The 24,999-nt window shown below is 34.6% G+C and overlaps 2 protein-coding genes across 3 annotated transcripts; both read left to right on the top strand.

Annotated features, from left to right (window-relative positions):
* Window positions 1-426: 426 nt before the first annotated feature.
* Window positions 427-18,682, top strand: LOC120338750 (P-selectin-like). Of its 2 annotated transcripts, XM_039406690.2 has the most exons (33): window positions 427-551; window positions 4,348-4,433; window positions 4,628-4,732; window positions 4,830-4,941; window positions 5,473-5,560; window positions 5,637-5,731; window positions 6,071-6,152; window positions 6,388-6,482; window positions 6,729-6,810; window positions 6,957-7,051; window positions 7,363-7,444; window positions 7,678-7,772; window positions 8,471-8,552; window positions 9,865-9,959; window positions 11,582-11,663; window positions 11,757-11,851; window positions 12,131-12,212; window positions 12,305-12,399; window positions 12,777-12,858; window positions 13,130-13,224; window positions 13,595-13,676; window positions 13,849-13,943; window positions 14,214-14,295; window positions 14,362-14,456; window positions 14,532-14,613; window positions 15,095-15,189; window positions 15,475-15,556; window positions 15,787-15,881; window positions 15,956-16,141; window positions 16,220-16,331; window positions 16,684-16,835; window positions 17,428-17,591; window positions 17,870-18,682. In XM_039406690.2, exons 1-33 carry the CDS (start codon window positions 482-484, stop codon window positions 18,038-18,040), a joined length of 3,288 nt encoding a protein of 1,095 aa, XP_039262624.2. In that variant the 5' UTR covers window positions 427-481; the 3' UTR covers window positions 18,041-18,682. The 2 variants fall into 2 exon arrangements, with proteins under 2 accessions (XP_039262624.2, XP_039262640.2); XM_039406706.2 differs by lacking the exons at window positions 427-551; window positions 4,348-4,433; window positions 4,628-4,732; window positions 4,830-4,941; window positions 5,473-5,560 and having other exon boundaries at window positions 6,071-6,139.
* Window positions 18,683-23,514: 4,832 nt separating this feature from the next.
* LOC144425222 (collagen alpha-1(XIV) chain-like) lies at window positions 23,515-24,761 on the top strand. The gene is made up of 4 exons (XM_078114747.1): window positions 23,515-23,519; window positions 24,052-24,172; window positions 24,478-24,615; window positions 24,756-24,761. The coding sequence occupies exons 1-4, from the start codon at window positions 23,515-23,517 to the stop codon at window positions 24,759-24,761; spliced, it is 270 nt and encodes an 89-aa protein (XP_077970873.1).
* The last annotated feature ends 238 nt before the right edge of the window (window positions 24,762-24,999 follow it).

Below are 24,999 nucleotides of genomic sequence, written 5' to 3'. Positions count from 1 at the left end.
ATATTAACAACAATTAGTGTTCTAGATATGACGTGTTTATTGAAGTTAATGGCAATTTTCATGTCTTGCGTACAATCTATTGTAGTTGTGTGTATGCCACATATATGTGTAAAGAGGTTTCGTATCTCCGTCTGGCGGTCGTGTTGTCTATACGGCGGGGATAACAGTTCATCCAGATGCTAATAGCAAAAACAGGCAGTGACGCCACGCACAACTGAAATATAAATGAATAATACGGAAACAACAAAATTGCTGTATTAGACTGTGAATTAGTAGAAACAAAATTGTGGATAGATTGCCGAAGAATCAGAGTTTATTTGCGAGTATTTAGCAGATATACAAGGAGGATTTTTAGAGTCTTATACTTGTATCACATCTGGTGGACAATGAACTACTCTTTTAAACGTAAATTTTTATATATTTCTTAGGCAACAAAGTATTTCAATTTATAATAATACTATAGTTGTATTTAATCATAGAAATGATGATCGTATGTCGTGTGTTGCTTCTAAGTGGATTTCTTTTGATGTTCACCATACAAACAACCTCAGGTAATAGCTTTGAATTATAATCTTTAAGTTGTATATATTATATTATCGTACACGATATACTAGGTTATGAAAAACATGCTATAAAATTTTTGTTTTGTATCATAGAATTGGTTTATTATGGAAATAGGCAGGTATAGCATTAAATGCGATTCGCTTGGGGTTCAATCTGATAAAACTTTTTACTATTTAGTATGAAAATCTTGCATTTTTCAACCTAAATTAATCTCATTATCAGTTTATTTGAAATCATCAGGTTCACGCCGATATATGGAAGTATCAATTGGTGACATGTACGTCACCAAGAATGTGGTGGTTTGCCGAAGTATATGTATAACGTATGAATTAAAAAATTGGAGAAAATTAATAACAATTTATATTTGGAATCGGACTATGCGAATATAAAAAAAATATTGATTTATTGATAATTAGTAAAATTTGAAAGTCCTCATTATTTATAATATTGAAATATGAAAGTCCTCATTATTTATTATAATAAAATATAAAAGTCTTCAATATTTATGGAAAACACCTTATAACAAATCCCGCGTCCTTTCGTAATATGTTTGCCAACTTGTTAAACATTTTGTATAGAAACTTTACCATACGAATTCAATTATTATATCAATGAAACTCCATACACAAAGGCAGCCAGTGCACTCTGTTTTCGTGATTTTGCATCAAGAATATATCACTAAATAATGAAAACTCAACAGTCTGCGTTCCATTGGCGAAAAACAATTTTTGCGGGCAACAAATCAATCAATTATTTTGAATCCAAAACTTGAACTCAAAGTAACCCGCTGTGTCATGTTTTGTTTATTTTTGAAAAATATTCATTAGATACCAGACACTATCAGTTGAGTTCATTTTTATTCGTTAAATCGCCATTGTGATTGATTACTGTTAAAAAGCTTAATTGCGAGCCGTATCAAACTTGGGAATGGCTTGTTTTTTCCGGATCAATGGACAATAGTTTTAATGGCATGGAAATTTTCCTAGGAAAATCATTTCGATGACCATGATCCACAGTTAAACGTGCTATATGAACTATATGCTTTCTTTCGCATAACACAAGAATTACACTCCAAGCGAGTATGATACAAGTTCAAATATAGCACGATTGCATCATTTTCCGCGGGGCATTTTTCAATCTCAAATACATGTTTTTTTCTAAATTCGGTGACAAACCCGTTTCTTCTATAAATTTAATAAATTCTATCATACAAAAACCTAGAAGCATGTCTAATCCCCGGCTCAGCGCAAAACCGGTGTTATTATTTATTTACACTAGCTTTGTAGTGCTAAGCGGGATTAACTGTTGAATAAAATAACTAATAGTATTCGGAAATGTAAATCGGATCCTCCCATCATAATCAAATATTTCGAATTTATAAAATTTTGAAACTTTCGTTCCGACAGGCACGGCTTTTGTCTTTCAGAAGTAAATTTACTTAAACTTTCTTGGAAAAGAATTAAATAAGACGAAACATTGAATTTACGAAAGTTTAGGAGTAAAGTAGGTTCTGGAATTCGAAATCGCAACCATGCTTGAAACTAGCTAACGATTATTTTTAACAAATATTTTACATCAGCGATTTTTATTTAATAGTTTTGAGAAAATTCAAGTTGGTTGTCATCTATTTCGGGTAATCTGTAACTTGGGTTTGAGTTTTTTCAAATATTTATATTTGAGCCGAGATATTGGTCATATGTGAAGGGAACAGTATCCGCGGTTCGTGTTTTATAATTAATTCTGGACGATAAAGACCCGGGTTTAAATTCTAATGGGGAAGACTGATGATAAACCCACATCCGCCACATCGACCACAGACGATAGCAAAATAGTGGAAAGTAGTATAAAATCCAAACGAGCCGGGTTTTTCTGACCTCCTCGAGACTGAGAGAGCAAGCCTTTGTCCAGCGTTCTTCGGAACGGCTATTACAGAAGCACTTCATAATAGTCCCACTGGCGATAATGTATCAGTAATAACAGATACTTTAAATTAAATGGCGTTTTCACGTGAAACAAATCGTGATCCGTTTTTGTTTCAAGAGTCTTTTCGTCGTTGAAAAAGTGCTAAGTCACGTTTAAAATTCGGCAGATTCCTATAATTAATGGCTAACAAAAATGCTTATATCCAGAAACAAATAGAAAATGTAAATAGAAAATTATTGTTTACCGGTTCTGTTTAATTGTTGCCACTCTTGACAACCACTTGAAAGGTAAATTATTTGCAGTTAGAACGTGATTGATAACTTTCGATTGTTTTGTCCGAATCATTTTAAAAATTAGTGTTATAATTAACATGAATTTTCCTATATGCAATTTGCAACTAGTGGAAATGAGAATAAATTATAAGATATAAAAGGGATGGCGGTTTCAATCTGTAATCTACTAATTACTCAAGTATTGAAAGTTCAACGGTACATGGGTTTGTTTGTTGGTGAATTTTTGAGAAATCTTACACATTCATCAAATAACATATCATTCTATAAGATAGATAAAAACGTGCGATAGCTGAGTGCATGACGTGTTGGTAATTTCTATCATATTAAATTCGACAATCAGAAGAGTGTTTGATTTACATATACATGACGAGTGTATTAACAAGTGATGCGTCTGAAGATAAAGGTTGAAATTTCAACCGGTTTTGAAGCGCCAATAAACAGATCGATAGTATATATGGGTTATATGATCCACGTCATTGTACCTTTTTGAATTCGTACGTTATATTCAACACCGTTTGTATTAGCATACCTAATCATGATATTTAAATAAGGTTGTCATCATTTAAAATTGTTTCGACGTCATTCAATGCATTTTAGATGACATTAATCTATCATCTGCAACGAAGAATAGTAAAAAAAAAAGTGAATTCATTTAATACCAATCACCCGCGAACCCTAACGACACAGATGAATCGTATTATATTCGACTGACTTAACTTGTCAAACAATTCTGGCTTTGCGAAGGGAATAAATTTGATATAATCTCACAATCAGTATAACTCGAACTTTGAATTCATTTTCGTATTATTCGCTGTGGAATAAATACGCGTAGCCAGTAGTCTAACATTTCATAATTTCATGGGCGTAAACCGCATTATAACGTGGTATTCGTGCTGGTGCTGAAATATCTTAGTTCCTATCTCATATCAAATACTTGCCTCTCATGCCAGCAAGCCACAGTTTAAGCTTAAATTGTATCGAATGTTTTATTTTATTCAAATTGAGATCACTTCGACAACAGGAAAGTCCAGCAAATTAGGTGATAAAAGGGGAATTCGAAAATTTTTTTTTAGTGCGGACTGCAGATGCTTCTCTGTCACAAATTAAGCGTTTGTTTCCTGGAAATATTTGTAAAAATCTTAATTTCTGTTAAAACATTTTTCTTTATATCTTGATAACAAATCGGAATTGGTAAATACTGGATGGGAGTAAAATGTAAGTCAAGCGAAATATAAGGTCGACTTGAGTGAATTACTGGGGCCAAAACAATTCGGTATCCAACTCCCGTTTCACTATTTTCTGTTCTCGCACACTATTCTCCCTAATTGGGGATATGGGTCATGGATTAGACAAAGTTAGCTCTGCAGATGAAGGTAACTGCTTGTTAATAAAGACACGTCCGTCTTCAAAGCGAGAGAATGAAAATACAAAACGAGAGATTGGATCTTAACTGATCCTATTGCCCAACATGGGTACTTTTGCAGTTTTAAAACGTATACAAACCAGATGAAAACAATTTTTGTTCACAAATTTATGTCTCTACAAACATGCCTTACTTTCGATTTAGGTATCACTTGCTTGGAATGCTCTGGTGTTCGTTCCGATCAAGAATGTCGTGCAACTGGGAGAATTAGAACATGTGGATATCGACAGGTACAAAATATATTTGCACTATTTTTAAAAAGTTAAATTGTTTTCGGTAATCACTGATAATAAAAAAAAAATAGCCCGAACGAAGGGTTATCGACAGACCTTCAGTGATGATTCTTTGTCATTGGAGGTCTTTGGGTAACTCTTCTGTTTGCAATTTATATTATATATACATACTAAGTTTTTTGTGTTGATAGGACGCTTGTGAAATCGAACTTCGTAATCATGGAGGATGGGGTGGTGGATTATTAATTTTCAAGCAATGCAAGGAATCAAGGGCGTGTGAGAATAATCACGTTCAGGTATGTCGACTGCTACTCTCAATGTATTGATTTTCAGCGAATGTCACAGCATGTTTGCCTAATAGTAGTGATTTAATCCAACATATATTACTGACAGAATCTAAGAGACGCTTGGAAACCCACACAATGCAATCCATATGAAAGAAACTCCGTGTGTCGTTGCTGCTGCTTTACAAGCATGTGTAATATTGCCAGAGAGCAATGTTTTGGTAATATTGGATATTTGCTATTTTTCTATGTTCTTTTTTTGTGACCTAAATCAGTTGTTATCACCATTGCATGGCTTTCCGCCAATACAACAGTGACTTCTGTGTATTCTCACTGTAATAGAAATGAAAATGCATTACGTCAAATTTGATTTCATAATTGATCGATTAAATATTTTCTGATAATATTGGCCTGAATTGTTCCTTTTGTAAGCATGAACTTTTATGTTGCTCGTAGCGCGGCATTGGTTGTGAATCTGCTATCACAGTATCTCAACAATATCACGTTCTACTTGTCCCCTCATTAGCGCTTGTCCCATTGTCCTGAAATGGGGTTAGACATTTATTGTGAAGCAAATGGTTAAAGTATGCATATGTGAATTATGCTCTTAGTTAGGATAGATGTAATACTTTGGCAGAACAAGCGGGTTAAGTAGGACAAGTGTGGGACACGATAGTACACTTTGTAATCATTCCACATTTCGTCAAAACTTTGATTAAAGACAATTTCTTACTTTTTAACATTCACTTTAGGACAAGTGATGTGCCCTAATCCGCCAAACTACGTTCACCGAGGGATGATTTCTTGCTCAAACGGGAGACTACCGGGCAGCCAATGTAGGTATGCTATGGCTAAAGCAAATTGAAATTATAATATTATTCAAAGTAATCACATCTATCCTATACTTTTGCTATAGCACAACATGTAACTCTGGCACTAGATTGGTCGGAACGAAAACAAATTATTGCAAGTCGAATGGATACTGGAGTCATCCGTTTGCGCGCTGCGGGGGTAAGTAAATTTCTTCAAAAATTCATGTATTGGTATGCTATGTGGTTCTCAACTATTCTTCTTCAACTACCCCCTTTAAGTTGGATAAATGTCTGACTTTCACGAAACTAGAAAAATAGGTCATTTATATTATTTCTAATAATCTAAGAAAAGACAGTAGCAGATCCCAAATGGAGCATATTGGCGCTATATGTCAATTTTTACAAAAAGTATAAAAACAGTTTGTGATGCAAAACATTATTACTATTAAATACTTCCAGATATGCCACAGAAATTTAATATAAAAAACGCCAGTTTGAAAATACAAATTTTGAATAGGCTACTTAATTTTTATTTAAGATGTTATATGCCGTCAACGAATTAATATAAGAAACGGATGGTATTCATGCACAAAGGGAAACTTTGCAGGTAGCAAATGCCGGTGAGTGTATGTGAACCATCGTAGCGTATTTTTGTACGAATAATATTCTGAACTCCAAACAAAATTCGTGTTCGTATGAAATCATTTTTTATATATTACCCAAGTTTGCTTGAATTCTGCCACAATAACATTTGTGTAATGTAAGACCTTTTACATGTCGATTGGAAATTTTGTACCCACTTAATATAAATAAAATAAACAAAAAGTACTCACTTTCATATACAATTTTATTCAGAGCACAGTGTAGACCAGGATATATTTTACGAGGTTTTAGACAAAGTACATGTACAATGTATGGATTGTGGACTTTGCGGCCACCATTTTGTGTTCGTAAGTGAAAAGTTTTATTTCATATTATCACTAACAATATGGAATCTCTTTCGCTCATATTAAATGCCTCCACATGCCAAATATTTCATTTTTGGAATTTGCTGGACTTTGTGCTATTTATATCATAAATAGCTCAGAATCTCTTTTTCTTGATGCTACTATTTTGAACAGAATTGAAAATGGAATCTACAAATTTAATGTTCTTTCAATGCATGTATTATTATAAGCAATACATACATATTATAGCAATTCTTTGTCCAATTTCTGACAAACTGATCGGCGGGAATGCTGAATGCAGTGACGGGAGAAGAGTACAAAGTAGATGCAGGTCAATTAATTATTATACAATTGAGTCGAAAAGCTATAAAATTTATTGGAATAGCTTCATAATTGGTCGTTATCAATATCTATTAATACATTTAGCGCCAATCAGTCAACTACTGTCCCACATTTGTAACGTTTGCCTTCTATTAGGTTCACATGCGACCCGGACAGAACGATGAAAGGTTTAAATGAACGCCATTGCCAGGAAAATGGAAAGTGGAGCCATAAGATGCCAGTGTGTGAAGGTTGGTATAAATGGAATTGCCTCGTTTTCATAGCGGCCAGTCACTTCAATTGATTTTCCGATTAACAATCAGATGTACAGTTGTTTTGGGATACCTGATTGAGTAGCTGTCTGGACCAAAAATTAAATTGTTGAGAAAAAATTATATTTTATTTTCAATATTTTCATTGAATATATTTAAACACCACTTTACAATAACCATTCTTGGTAATACAAAGCTTGGCACAAATATAAAAACTATACCTATTGCGGTTTTGAAAATCAAAATATATTTTTTCTAAATATTATCACGAACTTTTTATTTATTTTAAGAAATCAGTTGTCCAAAAAGACCTAGAGTCTTGCACGGGTCAACAACATGCAATAAAGGAACAACAGCAAACAGTATTTGTCGGTTAGTATTAATATCATTACTTGATAGATTTATAAGCTTGACTTGACCGTGGGAGGGATTAATTTCAAGCATATCGACGCTCATCAGCCTGTTGTTGATGTTTGATGTGATTGCATTTTTATATATTGAAATATTTAATTTGTTTCATGCCCATGGACAAATTTCAATAAGCCGTTTAGTTACATATTTAATCATTATTGGTTTGATAATTTTATATTTTTCATTTAAATCAGGTATAAGTGTAACAGGGATTATCGAATGCGAGGAGACTCTACATCAATTTGTCAAATCGATGGAAAATGGAGTAGTCCTTTGCCAATGTGTCTAAGTAAACTCATTATAATAGTTCAAATTGTAAAATAATTTAGGTATTTGCAATTCACGGTATACTATATACATTTACATCATAAGCAAGTGAGGGTTTGAACTGAACTCAGTTCAAATAATGTTCCTGAGCCATGACTTCAATACGTAGCAGTAAGTGTGTTATTGGACACTCGCCACTTTGCTATCGTCAATGTTTCTGATGTTCGTGACTTTGCTTCGATTTGAGCAATCTTACGTAATAAAAGTTAAATAGGATTGTTATGATTAATACTCAAGAAACTTACTTCCGATAACATTGGCATGCACTATTATTGAATCGTGACAAGATTTTAGTAGATTGATTTATGATAATTCCCACTTTTTGTTCGTTTTCATCTTATGAATGATAAATCTATTATTGATCGTACATGCCAAATTTTTTTATTCTTTTGTGTTTACGACAAATTGATTTGCATATGCAGTAATTGAAAAAGTAAATAGCTAATCGAAATCGGATGTGATTAATATTGTTTTGAATTATCTGTTCTGAACATCGGAAAGTCCTATTCGATCATACGTGAACAACCTGCAAAACAAATGCAAAGACAGCCATGCAGAGGTTTTTATTTGTTAAACGTTTTCGATACATCGTTACAGAAGCAACTCATGTATATTTATATGAATTGAACCTGAATCTTGATGGATGTTCTATTTTTTTAGGAATAATGTGTCCGCCAAGAGGCTTCATTATGTTTGGGAAAGTAGGATGTTCAATGGGATCTTTCACTAAAAGTATATGCAGGTGATTACTGATTTATCTGCTGTGTATTTATATATATGAATATATATATATATATATGTACAGTATTGATATTTGAATCAACTATTTATTTATTCATTATTGTCAATGTAATGTGATGAGAGAACTAAGAGATGAACTTTCTTTTAAAAGGTACATTTTATAAATCGTGATATAAAAGCTACAAGTAGGAAATTGAAATAATACTGATAAACAGCAGCATGGCTCAACTTCAAATGGCCATGGTTTAGCAAACAAACTCATAATAAAGACCGAATCATTAATGAATGAATAGATTTATATTCCAATCTAATCATTATGAGCCATTTTACGACTTAAAATTGGAGGCCGAAACAGTTAAATAACGAAAAGCTATAGCGACTTCATTAGATATAGATAAATTTTACAAATATCCAGGGTTGTCCATGGTATTCCCATGGGATGGGATAGCACACAATTGTAAATCCCATGGGACAGGAAAACCGTATGATTCTCGGGAAAATGATGGTAAAACATTTTGTTATCGACTTCGTGGGCATACATTTGAGCAGAGCTCTCTTGTCGGTTATAAAAAGCAAAATATATGCAGCATTAACAATATACTTCGTGAAGGGTCTGATGGCCACATGTTAGAGGTAAGATCGGCCCAAAAAATTCCAGCCCGACCCGACCCGGGCCCGTGGGTATTAAACCAGACCCGACCCGAGCCCGACTAATTTAACTGGATTCGCAGGCCCGACCCGACGGGGGCCCGTGGGTATTGAACCCGACCATTCTCGAGCCCGCCTAATAAACTGGATTTGCAGGCCCGACCCGACCCGAGCATGGTAAAGTATAGGAAGAATATTTTCGGGGGTTAAAGGTCGAGGAAAGGTCCATTACAGCTTCTTCTTTGTTTTATTCGAATTATTTCCTTTATAACAGGTATTCCTTTGTTTAGTATCCACACATAGTTTAAGTATTTATTTCAAAAAAAGTCAGCGATAGAGAAGCCCGACCCGACCCGAACGTAATGATTGGCATTTCAGGCCCGACCCGACCCGAAATGTCGAGTCGGGCTCGGGCTTCAGATCTTAGCTCTAGCACATGTATATAGAAGTTATGGATATAAAGTTTATAAAGTCCGTAAATTTTGTTGTTTTGCATGTCTCTTCGTGCATGTAGTCCTAAATAGTGGACGCTAAACCTAAATTTAACAAATTTCATTTCAATGTGAATCCCATGGGATGGGACAAGCATAATTGCTATGGGATGGGAATGGGACCGAAAATATGTCCCATGGACAAGCCTGCAAATATCCCTTTTTAAATTATAGAGCTGAATGTAATTCTGGGCATTTCATGGTCGGAGAAGCGCAAAGCACATGCTCATCGGAAGGAGAATGGGACTTTTCGTTGCCAGCATGTAGAAGTAAGTTGATCAATATATTTTTCTAATTATATAATTATTCAAAAAGTGATTGTCATGTAGTGCTTAAATGATCGAAACCTTTGCAAATTTGAATTTCGGGATAGAATGCAAATTTCTACTGCAAATAATAGACTTTGTTAATTGCATGTGAAAATATAAACAAAAATACGTCAACGTCCCTTGCGTCTAGACTCACGATTAATTAGTGTAATTTATTACGTCATGTCACAAACCTTGTCAGCATATTTTCCAAAACAAGCGTAAAGCTAGCAATGCAACGGTCTTCAGATTTCAAGCTAGTTCGAATCATAGTTGAGCCACGATTTTTAAACGAACATATCAATGTTTCAAGTTTGCCCAACTGTTCGTAGATATACATTCACCTGCATCGAGTTTATTTCGCTTTGTCTCAATACCATTCTTGTCCAGACAAGGATGTAAAATTGTCCGTAGTAAGAGCATTTGTTAAATTCTACGTGGCCGAACATTGCCAACAAGAAGATATTATAGCTAAGCAGATCGTCGTGTCAGTGAAATTACATTGCAATTTAGACAACATATAGCTGATAATCACAAAGTTCATCACATATAGGTGTAACAGCAATGGTTAAATTGAACTACTCATCATTCCAATTAAGAGGAATTCATTCAAAATTTATTTATTCATTCAGAACGCAATATTAATATCCTCTCGAAGTAGAGAAGAAGAATTTATTGGAATAATTAAATGTATTTGATACTTTCAAATGATTTAATATTTTAGAAACACAATAATATGTTATTACGTATGACGTTTAAATGGCATACGAAACTAAGCCAGGTGTCTTCAACTCAAAACATGTCGCGGGCCACTTTTTGGAATTTATTGACCACGCGGGCCGCAAACCAAGAACATAGATACAAAAATGGGTATCTGAATGTACTGTGTTGAAATTACACTTCAATCTTACAGCAAACGAACCATGAAGCATATTTATTTACTTGTGCTGGATATTTGGTTTCGATGTTTGGCCTTATTTTGCGTTGGGTTGCTAGTCTTAAGACAACATGCAAATGCTCGTCCGTTAGTCCAGTGCGGAGGGCTAACTTTCATACTTGGAAAAAAAACTGCTCGCTAATATAAGAACTGCCAAACATCGCATGTATACGACGTGAATGTGCGATTGGCTTTGTAAACCTTTCTCGGGCACAATGGACTGACCGAAACTCGTTTATTACGTCACAATGAACATGCGAAATGAAATTATTGAATTTATAATTGAATTATAACCATAGAATAAAACATGAAAATGGATAATGGGCGGGAAATTTTTGCTTCACTTTTCACAGTCGGACCGGATTCTTGATGAGAAATATCACGATAAAACTTACTAATAGTTGACATTAGTTGTACTACTATAGTTTTTGTGGAAAAATCCCAACGATGACGCGGGCCGCAAAAAAATGCCTGGCGGGCCGCATGCGGCCCGCGTGTTGTAGACCACTGGCGTAAACCAATGAGTCGCGTTAAAAAATAGAAAACGTACATGACCTACATGCGGCACAATGAGTGCAAAAACCAAGTGGATCAAAATTATCCCCATATATTGTTACGTATACACATGCTTTTATTCGTTCAACAGAATTAGAATGCCGACCTCGGGGACCACTTGAACATGGATACGTTACGTGCACGAACAGAAATTTTGTTGCTAGTAATTGTAGGTAAGTAAGGTGATGTTAAGTATAGTGAGAAAGCTTTGTAAATCGAATGGAGACTTATTGTACGAATATATTTATTTGGCGGATTTCCTGCAGAGCGAGATGCAATAAAGGACGAAGATTATCTGGTGAATCGTCAAGCACTTGCTTAGATTCTACGGAATGGAGCAATCCACTGCCGGAATGTGAACGTAAGTAATCTTGTTCGTTTCGAGGATAAATCTGACAATTTTAGCATTTAATTTTTTTTTTGAGGTTTCGTATAGTGTTATTCTGCAATGCTCAATGGACAATTGTGTCAGGCTAAGTGTATCTATTACGTGGAACATTTTCTGGAAGGCTACTATTAAAATACATCATCGATTTCTTTTCAATATTAGGCCATAACTACAAAAAAATCTTTCAATGAAAAGGGCAGGTTTTATGTCGCTAATGATTCAGTAACTGTCATTTTCACTGTCCGTTTTCAGAAATAGTTTGTGAACCTCGAGGAACTGTGGAAGGTGGTACAGTAAAATGCACGAATGGAAATTTAGCAAAAAGCATATGCACGTAAGTGTGTTAAGTAAATGTTGGTGAAAACTGAAAGGTTAAACCGGTAAACATTAATATATACTCCATGTCATACGCTTTTCTTTTATTAGGGTCGAGTGTGAACTTTTCAGGACAATAATCAACACACCAGTTAGCATATGTTTAGACTCGGGAGAATGGAGTGCACCACTTGCTGCTTGCCAGAGTAAGATTGTGAATGTCGTTTTATTCGTTTAAAATTTGTATTTTCAATTTTTTTCATCCAATCATTTACTCGACATGAAGCGACCCGATATTTCACGCAGAAATTTGCTGTTGATTGCTCTCTTGTTTACTTCTGTCGCTACTGTGGGTCTGGTAGGAAATTTAGGGTCAGATTGCGACAGAAAGCATTCCTATATTTTATGAATCGTTCCAAGTGAACACTTTTGTGATATAGATATACCCACACTTTGACATTTAGCCAAGTTTCGCATTTTGGAAAGGTACAAGTTGGCGTACATAAGTTAACATAACCCACCCTCTTTAATAATGCTAAATTGTTTGATATGAAAATCTATATATTTTATTAAACCATCACAGGGCAGCAATGCAGAAATAGAGGTCGAGTAGTTGGAGGTACGGTGACCTGCACTGATGAAAGCTACGCCCGGAGTTTATGCACGTAATAGATTTGTTTATTATATTTTTCATTAGTGTCGTGCCCAATACGTAATTTAAGCCAATGGAAATTGTGTCGTACTGAGTTCTGTAGCTTTGAAAAAGTGATTTTAAAGTACCATGCATCTCTCCTGCTCGCTATCGTTCAAATAGTGAGCGTATATTCAAAAGTGTGTTCCTATAAGCTCCACGAATATAAAATTTTTATGGATTTAACCGAGCTAACTTCACGACAACAATGCACACCCTTTTCTATGCTGTTCACCATTTTACAGAGTATCATGCAATGATGGCAAAGAAGTTAAAGGCACAGCGACCAGTTCGTGTCTACGTTCAAGTGAATGGAGCGAACCGCTAGCTACATGCGATGGTACGAATTTCTTTAAAAATAGATAGAGTTGCAATACTTCAATGAAAGTTCTGTGATTGGCTGAACCCAAAGTGTTTAAGATAACACTTTTTTACCACAAGCAGTATTGAGTCGTTAGTTATAGCCATATTTTTAGAAATCGGGCAAACACTGGTAAAACATTCTTAAGCAAAGTTTTTGATTTGATTCGCCAATGGGTGAAATGCTGTTGCCTAGAGGAGACTTTGGAAAACCGACAAACTATAATACGTAAAACTGTTAGCCTGTTATTGTTTGGTATATTTGCTCAATTTTAAAACCTGAAACGAATTGATACAATGTCGAGTAAACCTGATTTTATATGCTCAAAAGTCTGCGAACATTTTTTCAGATATCTTGTGTTCACCACGAACTGCCATAATAGGGGGAACTGTTGAATGCACAAACAGCAATATTGCTCGTAGCATATGCACGTAAGTATTTCCGTTGTCTAAAATACTGAATATGCTAATGTTAGAAAGAACTTCTATTCTATGGTGTGTAGAAATTTAAACATCTTCAAAAGAAACGCAGTTCCGAGAAATGAGCAAAATACTAACAACCTATTTTTTATAATAAATACCATGTTTTTCCTGGGTTTCACAGAACAATCTGCCATACTGGCAGAATTATGATCGGAACTCCGTCGAGTACCTGTTTAAATTCAGCTGAGTGGAGTCTTGACCTGCCTACATGTCAAAGTAAGTATCGAATGAAAAAGGAGTATGAAACCCCTCTAGCGCCATCTTGCGGCTATGCATCCATCATGTGGAAAAGTCATCTATCAAAACAGAAAATTATGTACGTCTCCGGCAATGCCAAGGATAAAATGTTCAACCCACTCATATCAAATAGTAAAAAACCTTCCTTATGTCAAAATAATATTTTGCTATGATAAATGTTGGACGTAAATAAAAGTTATTGCTCACCATTTGGCCCTTTTGAAGTCAAATTATTATTTCTTTATGTAGAAATTGTCTGTCCTCCTCGCACATCTGTAGATAATGGAATCATTAGCTGCACAGATGAATTTTTCTACGAAAGCGAATGCACGTAAGAATTTATCAAGAAAATTGTCTTTTTCTTGTGTACTTGTTTAATAGCAATACATGTTTTTAGAGTTGCATGTGAAGTATTTTATGACATTGTGGGAGACGAAACGAGCGAATGCATGGAATCTGGGAGTTGGAGCGTTGATCTGCCCATCTGCAACAGTACGTGTTTTTTCTTTTTTTAATACTTTATTCTATATGTGAATTCATGTCTAAATGATTGATTGATGAATTCAGAAAGAATGTGTCCTCAGCGAGAAAAAATGGTAGATGGGCAAGTCACATGTTCCAATGAAAATAACATCAACAGCGTGTGTGAGTAAGTTTTTCAACACAACGCTTTATCTATATATGATATAATGAAAATAGTACTGTTTATAAATATAGCAACGACGTTCATCTCCAATGCGTTGCTAAATATTTCTAGACCAGACCTAGGTGATAATAGGAAACATGATCACACTCTGGCGTTGATCGCATTCATATAACAAAACTGAATAAAAAGTATTGTTAACATAATTTAATCCATTTACTAACATTAAGTGATAATCATGCTTTTTTTTTTTATTTCGTGCCATGTCCATACACAATGACAAAAAGTAATATATATAGTACATGCTAGTTGTTTTTGCATAGCTGCCATAATCCAAACAAAAAGCGTCGTGTTCAACTAGTTATGGTACCATTTTCTGCACCCGCCTCGTTTTCAACTTTTTTGTAATTTTATATTCACAAAACTGTTTTGTTATTTTATTCATCCTTTATATATTCTAAATATCATAGTTAATTTTTAATGACAGAGCTTTCTGTTACCTTGGATTCAAAATGGTGGGTGTGACAGATAGCGAATGTTTACCAATTGGAGAATGGAGTGACGATTTACCTGTGTGTGAAGGTAGGGATAATGGTTTTTATTGTACAATTACTTATTGCCACCCATGTTATATCCATATTGCTATTTCGGGGAAACATATGTAAGTACTAATAAGAACAAGTTCAGCGCGCACACAAGAGTACCACAAATGTGGTTACAATCCATAGTATATAAAGTTTATTAAAATGGTTTATTATGAGTCTGATCGTTCATATAGATTTGTTGTAATCATATTACGTAGATTTGAAACATACTTTTTAAACACTAAAAAAAAAACTTTGGCTTTATCTCTAATTTAATTTACAGCTATTTACTGTCCTTCTAGAAGCGAAGTTATAGATGGTTCAACAAAGTGCACAAATGGAGTGAATTACTCGAGTCGATGCGCGTGAGTTGTAGTAGATTGAGCAGTAATTTTTAAATCAACCATTTTTTGCCCCAGACTCTATATTGGCAACTGTTTTTACAATGCAGTCGTTTCAGGTAAGGTAATCAAAAAATGCTAATACTGAAAAATCAAGCGCTTACTCTAAAACAAAGAAAATTGAACGCAAAATACATGATAAACTACATAAGAAATACCATCCCATTATATATAACCATGTGTTTATTTTCTAGAGTGACCTGCCACTTTACAACAAAATTAGTTGGAGAACAGTTCAGTGAATGTCTTGGGAATGGGGAATGGAGTGCGCCATTGCCCATTTGTGAAAGTAAAGTATTTGGAATTTTTATTTATCCGTCCTACCTGATATCCGCTATATTTTATAGCTACCTTTCTTTTCAGAATTATACTGTGATGACCAAGGGGATTTAGAACACGGTAGAATTGTTTGTACAGACGGAACTGCCGTCAGATCCACCTGCGTATTTGAATGTATTGATGAAGGATACAATGTCTACCCGGCTGAAAGACTTCGAACAGTCTGCCAGATAAACCAACGATGGACGTTGCCTAAACCATGCTGTTCAAGTTAGTAAAAAGGTACTCTATGTAAATCATTTTTAAGGTACAAAATGTCTAATTATCAAAATTCTACAAACTTTTTAGGATCGTGTCCTCCATATGCACTGGTAGATGTTGTCGTTGTCATGGACTCTTCTTCGTCAATTGGTATTGAAAATTGGTTCATGCTAACTGCATTCGTCGAAGGGATACTCAGGTGAACTAGTAACGAGATAAAAATATTAATACCCTACATACCTATTCTGTTTCCTATACTTTCGAGGATAAAAACAGTCGGAAATTGAGACAACCCTTTCCACTAACATCGCTGAAACGCCAGAAATTTGGCGCGAAAATTCTCATACTTCTGTTCAGCAAAGTACTAACCATGCGTGACCAATGCCATGACTTTGTTTCTGTGTTGCCACAATTTGTTGAATGGAAATATGCAATAAAATATATTTAGTATACAAAACGGCACCATTGCTTAGATTTATACAAAGACTCAGAGAAATCACTAACTTTGACAAAAAGAAATGTGACGGATCGTCTATATTTATTTGCTCCAGGTCCTTCATAATCGACAGAACAGCTGTCAACTTTGCTATGTTTCGGTACAACAATGAAATAGATACGGAGTCTCAAATATTTTTAAACAGCTTTCCGGATGACGTCGAGAAACTTGTCCAGGCATTCAATAAGTTTGAGTACAATGGCAGGGGTGAGTGGACGAAGAGCATTATATTTATTTTATTGTTGCGTTTTTTTTTTTTTCATTGAAATAAGATTTTTAGCTGAGCGCTACTAACAGACAAAGTTGAAACTTTTTGACTCTAGCTATTATAAACGTTGACACCTAACAGCCGAAGTACTGGTAAATGAACAGAAATATTCTCAAAAATTGGAGAAATTTTGATCATGTAATGGTATCATTTACAACAGGGTTTTTTAACCTGAGGTTCGCGAACCCCTAGTGGTTCACGGGGAGATTCCCAGGGGTACTCTGATGGCAGTTGCGTTTTGATTTGTTGCTATTTATTGAATATATTTTACTACCAGAGGAGAATGCAAAATAACAAAAACTAATTTAGTTATGTCCTCATCAGCGAAGGAAAGTATGATGAATCCTACATTCAGCATGGGTTTACTGCCATTGACAAAAATGGGCATGTCGGTCAATATATTACAATTTTTTTTGGTGTCTGATTACTGGGGGTTCGGGTTGATTGCTTCGTGATTCGGGGGTACAATTAACAGGAAAGTGGTTGAGAACCCCTGGTTTACAAAGAGAAACTTCAATCATATTTTAACAGGAACCCTAACAGGAAAGGCTCTCCAGCACGCTCTTGAGGTAAGTTTGACTCCAGAAAACGGAAACCGACCAGACATCAAAGATGTAGTATTTGTTATCACTGACGGAAAAGCAGGAGATGATGTATTAGCTCCTTCGCAAGCATTGAGAGAAAGAGGAGTAACGGTACGTGTTTTCGTTATTTTTCCAAGTTCAATGTTTTATAACTGGTTACCACTATGAAAAAAGTTCCAGTCAGGAAGTAGTTAAAGCGAATGAAACTTTTGTGAAAGGATTTTATAATTGTGACAAAAGTGTGAACATATACTGGTATATTATTCATCTTATCCAACTTGAGCATAAAAATAAAATCTTCGCAAATCGAACTTTGTTCAATCGCGCAGATTTCATCTTGAATATGAAACCTTCACTGTGAATGTTTTATAATTTATTTGTTTACTCAGGTGCTTGTACTTGGAATTAAGCCACTGAGAGGATTTCTCGATTTGAAGCAATTACAACAAATAGCGGGTAAACAGGATAATCTTGTGATTGCTGAAGCTGGATTCGCTGGACTGACATCAGAATTTGGGTTAAAACTCAGTAAAACAATTTGTGGACAACCATGCACTTGAAAATTATATTTTTGAATGAATTGTTACAACGTAGTAGTTTTTATAGAACATTTATCATTTTTGTGTAGCCGTAACATTCCACAAATGAACAGACAATATATATACCCCAAAATGCTTTACATGTTTGGCATCGAGAATGCTATATTTATCGCTGAATATTTATAAAACGTTTTCACACGGATCCACCACGATCAGACAGATTTTTACTGTTTGCCTAAAATCTACATGTGTTTCACGGCCAGATATTGAAAGTAGTCTCGCGCTCCTCAAAACTAAAATATTTTGTTACCACAATTCAAGTGTAAAATTAATTTATTTAAGCAACAATCACTAGATAGAGAACGTCAATTTAGCGTTAATAGGATTATATATATCACACAATTAGAAATTCCCTAAATTACTGAAAGTACAACGTTCACAAATTTGAGACCCAATTTTAAACCTTTCCGATTATTCATTCAGTTTGTGCGGGGTTTGGTATTTGATAAAACTGACAACGTATTCAGCATTGCATTATCCTACAAAGTGCTTAAATCTAGCATCGAGCTGTAGCGATGATTTTATACGAAAAGTTTGTTTGCTTTCATATGATGCTTAAAAATTGTGATTAGACCTTGAATAAACATGTATCATAAAAGTGTCTATAGTTGTAAAGGGATGGCGGCTTTGTGATGACTATAGTATTTGCATTTTTTTTATCCATGTAGTGTTAGAGCGCGTTAAAACGGGTTGAATTCAGATCAGTTTGAACAAATACTACTCTCTCAAAATCTGGTAAACCTCGCCAATCCTACGTTTTTAATATGTCGACGCAATAGTTCATTAATTGAATTCCATCATTCAGTTGCGCAAAGTGAGGTAATCCCCTTGTTTCGGACCTCAATTTATTTGCTTCTATGTCTCTCCATGCGCCAATTTCTGGAAACATTCTATGCTTTTGGAATGAGGCCGAACAAAATGAACAACTTTTATGATAACCCTGAGAACAATATCCAAATTCCTTATCTGAGCTTTTTCATAACTTAGCCTTAGCCCGTTAGCCTTAAGTTTGAGTATAGGTTAAACCGTTAGATATTACATACCAGTATACCACTGTCAATATTAACCTATTCAATTAACATATCATGTGTTAGTGTGTACCCTACAACATTCGGTACGGTACACCCTATCGATGTGGTACACCCTTCAAACTTTATGGTACACCCTGGGGTGTATTATACACCCGATTGAAGATTTTTGCCAATTTGTCACTTTAAATCATCGGATATTACCCCCAATTAATCCTAAAACTTTGACTTTCGACGGAGCACCTGTAAATTTCCATGAGCAAAAAACAAAGATTCATACTCACGGGACAATGAAATCATCGCCATTTTTAACATAAACTATAGGTCATTTCATAATTTTTCAAGATATTTGACCTAATCGTGCGCATCCCAAATTCCTCTTATCGAAAACGAGACAAACTAGAATTTGATTGGTCTATAAAAACCTTCTTCCCGAAAAAGTAATAAATAAAGATAGATAAATTATCCACAAAATCGAGAAACCTCCAGTTCCATTTTTAATAGACTGATCAGGACAAAGAAAAATAGAGTGGTGGGAGAAAGGTTAGCTGTTCTAGCTAATTATGTTGTTATCTCATAGACGAATCTGTTTGAGGTACAGTTTATACTTTATGATTTAAGTTGTGTTTTATAAAGTCTTGTTATTGATGATCGTAATTTGTTTGAACGGAGCGATAAAATATTATTAAATTATGGAAACTGTGTTGATCTGTTATATAAAATTAACAAGAGTTCCTAATTTGAACACGTATAACTTCTGATTAATATAATTGTTTTATATTGGAGTCTAGATTGTATAAGTCTAAGATATAATTAAATGAAGTAACTAATCAACAACTAACGAAGAAGATAACAGCAGCAACAACTTTGCTTACAATTTTTATTAAATTATTTTCTATAATGAGTGAAATAAAATACATGTTACTGTATAAATTTGATAGTAATTCCGTTTATATTGCACGGAGTAGATTGTAATAATAACTAACATTCTTCACAAATACTGATATTTATTGGACAAATAGAAAGTCAGCAAATAATATTCCACAGCGGTGGTTTCAAAAACCCTCAAGTATATTTCTTCTGCTATTTTACTGGCAACTCACATTCGTAATTGAAATATTTCTTAAGTAAACTAATTTAATAATAAATTAAAAGTAAAGACACATAAACTTTTATTGACGATGTTTCCATATCAGCCTCTTGTTGCGTCGTAGATAGTTTCTACTCTTTCCCAATTTTGAGAAATATATATAGCAATACCACCGTCCACCAGGTAGTTATAATCGTTAATATTGTCATATAGAACTATAGTCACGAAACAAGGACGATTCTTGTTTTTCTCAGTGTTGAAAAAAAAATTTGCGGAAGAGAAATATGTATATATAAATTGAGTGGGCTTGTCAAGTATTTTCTATTAGTCTACAATTACAAAAGAAGAACGTCAAAATGTTTTTTAAAATAGTGAGCCTTTTTATCGCGAGTGTCCTGTTCCAAGTTTCGTCGACTTTTGATTTCAGGTAAAGTTACGAGAAATATTTTTTATCTTTTTCTAAATTTGTGAAATATAATATTTATACTCGTAGATAATTTAGTCCAGGAATCTGGAACGATTACCTGGTTAAAAGACCCCGTCTTCGACATGAACTGGTAACCGAACGAAAGGGCGTGGTAATTAAGCAGCTTTCTCGCCTTTCTTCCTCACACTGACTCAAAATGTTCATAACCTAAATCCTATTTATGCTTTTCAAACTACAAAAAGTTTTTAAAACTGGTTCACCAGCCAAGAGCCATGGCTTCTTTTGGCTTTCAAATTATGTGAATAATAGATTAATATTATACGTACAAATTATGTTTCCAGTTCGACAGAGGCAATCGACAATTGTTGTCAACCCGTGCTAGACAAACCTCTTGATCTCGATGTAAATGGATTTGAACTTCAGCATCCTAGCGTTCTTGTCCTTTGTAACAACTTCAATTTTACGACTACAATATGTTTGCCAATATGCTGGGATCCAGTGACAAAAACAGTGATACGAGACCGAAATCTAAAATATGAAGTCGAACCGGTCAATGTTGACAAACAGTTTTTTCATGATGGGGAGTGGATTCTGGTGTCAAACATCACAATTGGATGCCGTTGTGTTTTGAGACGTTAATTCCTATACGCTACTTGAACTGCAACATATATATATCAACTTTTGTTCTGAAATTTGAACGCAGGAATTATTTATTAATAATAGTATTTATTTAGTTATTTATATTTATTCACTTTTTTTCTCGTATGTGCTCACCCGCCTCACTATTCCTGAGGGTGTTTCGTTCACTTCGTTGCGTGACTTCATTTCTAGCAGATGTGTATTGAAAAATTTCACACACCGTCTAAAAATCAGTTGCTATTCCGTTTATCCCATCAGTACTTTTCAAGATATATTGAATGAAACAGGCGAAATTTCCTCAATTAAATGATATAACCGCAAAATTATTTAATTTCCAGTCGATGATATCTTCAAATAATCTATACGTCCACATGGGTTATACAAATGGCTCAGGTTTTTCACTCTTTCCCTTATGAAATCATTTACAACTACCTCAAACATATAAGTATACAACACGTAGCGTCTCTTCAAGACTGCAAAACAAAGTCAGTAAATTTATATTGGTCGTTTATAGACTAAATATAGAGCTCTTTGGAGAAGGGTGATCATTAAATATGTTTCTACTAGACAATTATCAATTGAATGGCGCACTACTTTCAATTACAATGTAAATTTGTATTTTTCTGATATTTGTTATCCAAGTTCATCTTCCTTTTCAATCAAATAACAATGTCATTTGTTTTATTTTTGTTTTGTTCCACTGTGTCTAATAATTTTCTACCGTCATCAAACGATTGTTATGAAATTACACATTATTTTTCGTTAGTTTATTTATTGTACTTATTTAGGTATCATACCGGATGATTTTATATTTTTGAACCGATCATGATTTCTATTTTTTCACGATCAGTATTTTCTCGGTAAGTCTGAACTCGATTTGCGAGACTTTGTATTCGATTCAGCATGAGTATATAAGGCTTCTTTCATCAACCAAATTCCGTGTTTAGCTCACTACCAAATCTATTCTAAAAATTAATTTTCAACAAAATTCTAATCAAACTATTTGATTTGATGCAATGAAGAAAATGATACCATCACGTTGAAAAATGACATAGCATATTTTGACATCACGATCCACTCGAGTAGTTTTTCACTCATCTTTCTAGTCTCGCTCTACAATACTACGCCCGTTGAACGAGGTGCGCTATTGGACCATGCTAAGGTTGTGAATATTACGTCTTGAAAACAAATACGAGACATAGGTAGTTACAGATGCCACTATGAAAATTTCTCCCTACCAAGAAATTTGCCTGGTCACGTTATTTCGCGTGTCCGCCATTTTGTAACATTTTGTTCCGTCCATGAAATCTTTTTTCTGTCAACTAAGTGAGAGAAGAAACAATTGAGATAACTTCCCCAAGTGGAATGCGGCTCGATGGCGCCCCTTCTCAGTTTACCGATTGCCACTTAATAAAAAAAACCATTTTCTGAATGGGTCGCTGTCACACAATGAAAACGACTAAGAAAAATCAATAAAAACCGCTTTAAATATTAACAGCTTATGAGTCTACAAATGTTGACTTTTTGTAGTATCGGGTATTATGTGTTCAATCTAAAACCTTAATACAAGATATTCTTTACGATAGCTATCAAAATATTACAACCTGAACCGTATCGCTTCCGATTTGCCTACTTGTAGTTTCAAATCATAGCTAGGGATTTATTTACATCTGGCGTATAATAGACAACCCGATAGGCTAAACGGAAAGACAAAAATACAATACGCTTAATTTTGATTGTGTTTTACATTGAGTACAGTCAATAAAACTCGCGCCCTCGTATGCATAAAAACACAAAAATTAAAGAAGGTCAACTCGAGATGTCTCTGGGATTTCGTCACTAAAAGTCAGTGGACAGTCTGATAAGTTTTTGTTGGAAATTCCATGAGACGTAGCAATGAAGCAACTGCAAGCAGCAAATTTTTATTTATTTGATATTTAACATTTGAATTGCTGCATCCGATGAAAATTTGATGGTTCGTTATGAAAAAATGCACATAATTATATTCTTATCCGGTCTACTTAATATATATATTTGAAATCCGTTGTGCCAGAATAATTATAATATTAGCCATTTCTCATTTGACAAAACGCTGCTTGACTTGTCGTACAGATTGCATCATCCTAACTGAGCGAATTACAAAACGAAGTTTTACCGCCTAAATTTCAAATTTGTTTGCGATACGAAACCAAAAATTCTTAAATGTTTTGACAGCAGAATAATTAAATTTATCACCTTGAAAAATAGACTAATGGAGTAGTGATATAAATTTGATGAAGTTTCTCTTCCCTTACTCGTAGGCGGGGTGATTCTACACCGGATTAAGGTAGTGTGAGCAACCGTCGATATACAATAGGATTCAATAGGATTTTTCAAGTTTCCTCCATATGCATTCGTAGATGTTGTCGATGTTATGAACTTTTCCTCGTCAATTGGTATTGAAAATTGGTTCATGCTAACTGCATTCGTGCTAACTGCACTCTGCTTTCGAGGCATAAACAGTCGAAAATACTGTCCACTAAGCCCTTACACTAACATCGCCGAAACGCCGGAAATTGGCGCGAAAATTCTCGAACTTCTAGCAAAGTACTATTCATGCGTGACCAAGGCCTTAACCTCATTTCTATGTTGCCACATTTTGTGCAATGAGAATATACAATAAAATAGAGTGCCTGTATTTAGTATACAAAACGGCACCAAAGCTTAGATTCAAACAAAGATTCGAAGAAAAAATTACTAACTAGGACTATAAGAAATGTGACGGATCGTCTATATTTATTCGCTTCAGGTCTTTCATAATCAACAGAACAGCTGTCAACTTTGCTATGTTTTGGTACAACAATGAAGTAGATATGGAGTCTCAAATATTTTTAAACAGCTTCCCGGACGACTTTGAGAAATTTTTCCAGGCATCCAATGAGTTTGAGTACAATGGCAGGGGTGTGTGGACGACGAGCATTATATTTATTTATTTATTTGCGTTTTTGTGAATTTTTCTATTGAAATGAAACTCTTAGCTTACCGTTAGTAACCGCAAAGTTGAAATTTTTTCACCTTAGCTATTATAATCGTTAACACCAAACAGCCGAAGACCTGGCAAATGAACAAAATAATTCTCGAATAATTGGAGGATTGACCATGTATGGTATCGTTTACAAAGAGAAACTTTATTCATATTATTTCAATAGGATCCCTAACATGAAATGCTCTCCAGCACGCTCTTGAGGTAAGTCTGACTCCAGAAAACGGAAACCGACCAGACGTCAACGATGTAGTATTTGTCATCACTGACGGAAAAGCAGGAGTTGATGTATTAGCTCCTTCGAAAGCACTGAGAGACAAAGGAGTAACGGTACGTGTGATTTGGTTCATTTTTCAAAGCTCAATGTTTTTTTATAACTGGTTACCACTATGGAAAAAGTTCCAGTCAGGAGGCAGTTGAACCCTCGCACATCGAACTTTCTTAATTCAATCGTTAATTTAACGGTTTAGCGTTAATATAATTATATATATATATATATCACACAATTAAAAATTCCCTAAATTATTAAAAGTGCAACGTTCACAAATTTGAGACCCAAATTTAAGCCTTTCCGATAATTCATTCAGTTTGATGTGCGGGGATTGGTATTACGTTAAAACTGGCAACTTATTCAGCATTGCATTATCCTACAAAGTGCTTGAATCGAGGCTGTAGCTATGATTTTATATAAGAAGTTTGTTTTCTTTTATATGA

Source organism: Styela clava, chromosome 1 (genome assembly GCF_964204865.1).
Source record: "Styela clava chromosome 1, kaStyClav1.hap1.2, whole genome shotgun sequence".
NCBI classification, from domain to species: Eukaryota; Metazoa; Chordata; class Ascidiacea; order Stolidobranchia; family Styelidae; genus Styela; species Styela clava.
The sequence above is the reverse complement of the archived record's forward strand: the minus strand, read 5'-3'. Positions and strand labels throughout refer to the sequence as shown.

Excerpts from the sequence above, each read along its gene's own strand:
- LOC120338750 (XM_039406690.2), top strand. The coding sequence starts at position 482 with ATGATGATCGTATGTCGTGTGTTGCTTCTAAGTGGATTTCTTTTGATG. Across the intron at positions 16,142-16,219 it reads GCCTAAACCATGCTGTTCAA|GATCGTGTCCTCCATATGCA; the intron begins GTTAGTAAAAAG and ends CAAACTTTTTAG. Across the intron at positions 16,836-17,427 it reads GTTTGAGTACAATGGCAGGG|GAACCCTAACAGGAAAGGCT; the intron begins GTGAGTGGACGA and ends ATATTTTAACAG.
- LOC144425222 (XM_078114747.1), top strand. Across the intron at positions 24,173-24,477 it reads ACTTTGAGAAATTTTTCCAG|CACGCTCTTGAGGTAAGTCT; the intron begins GCATCCAATGAG and ends AATGCTCTCCAG.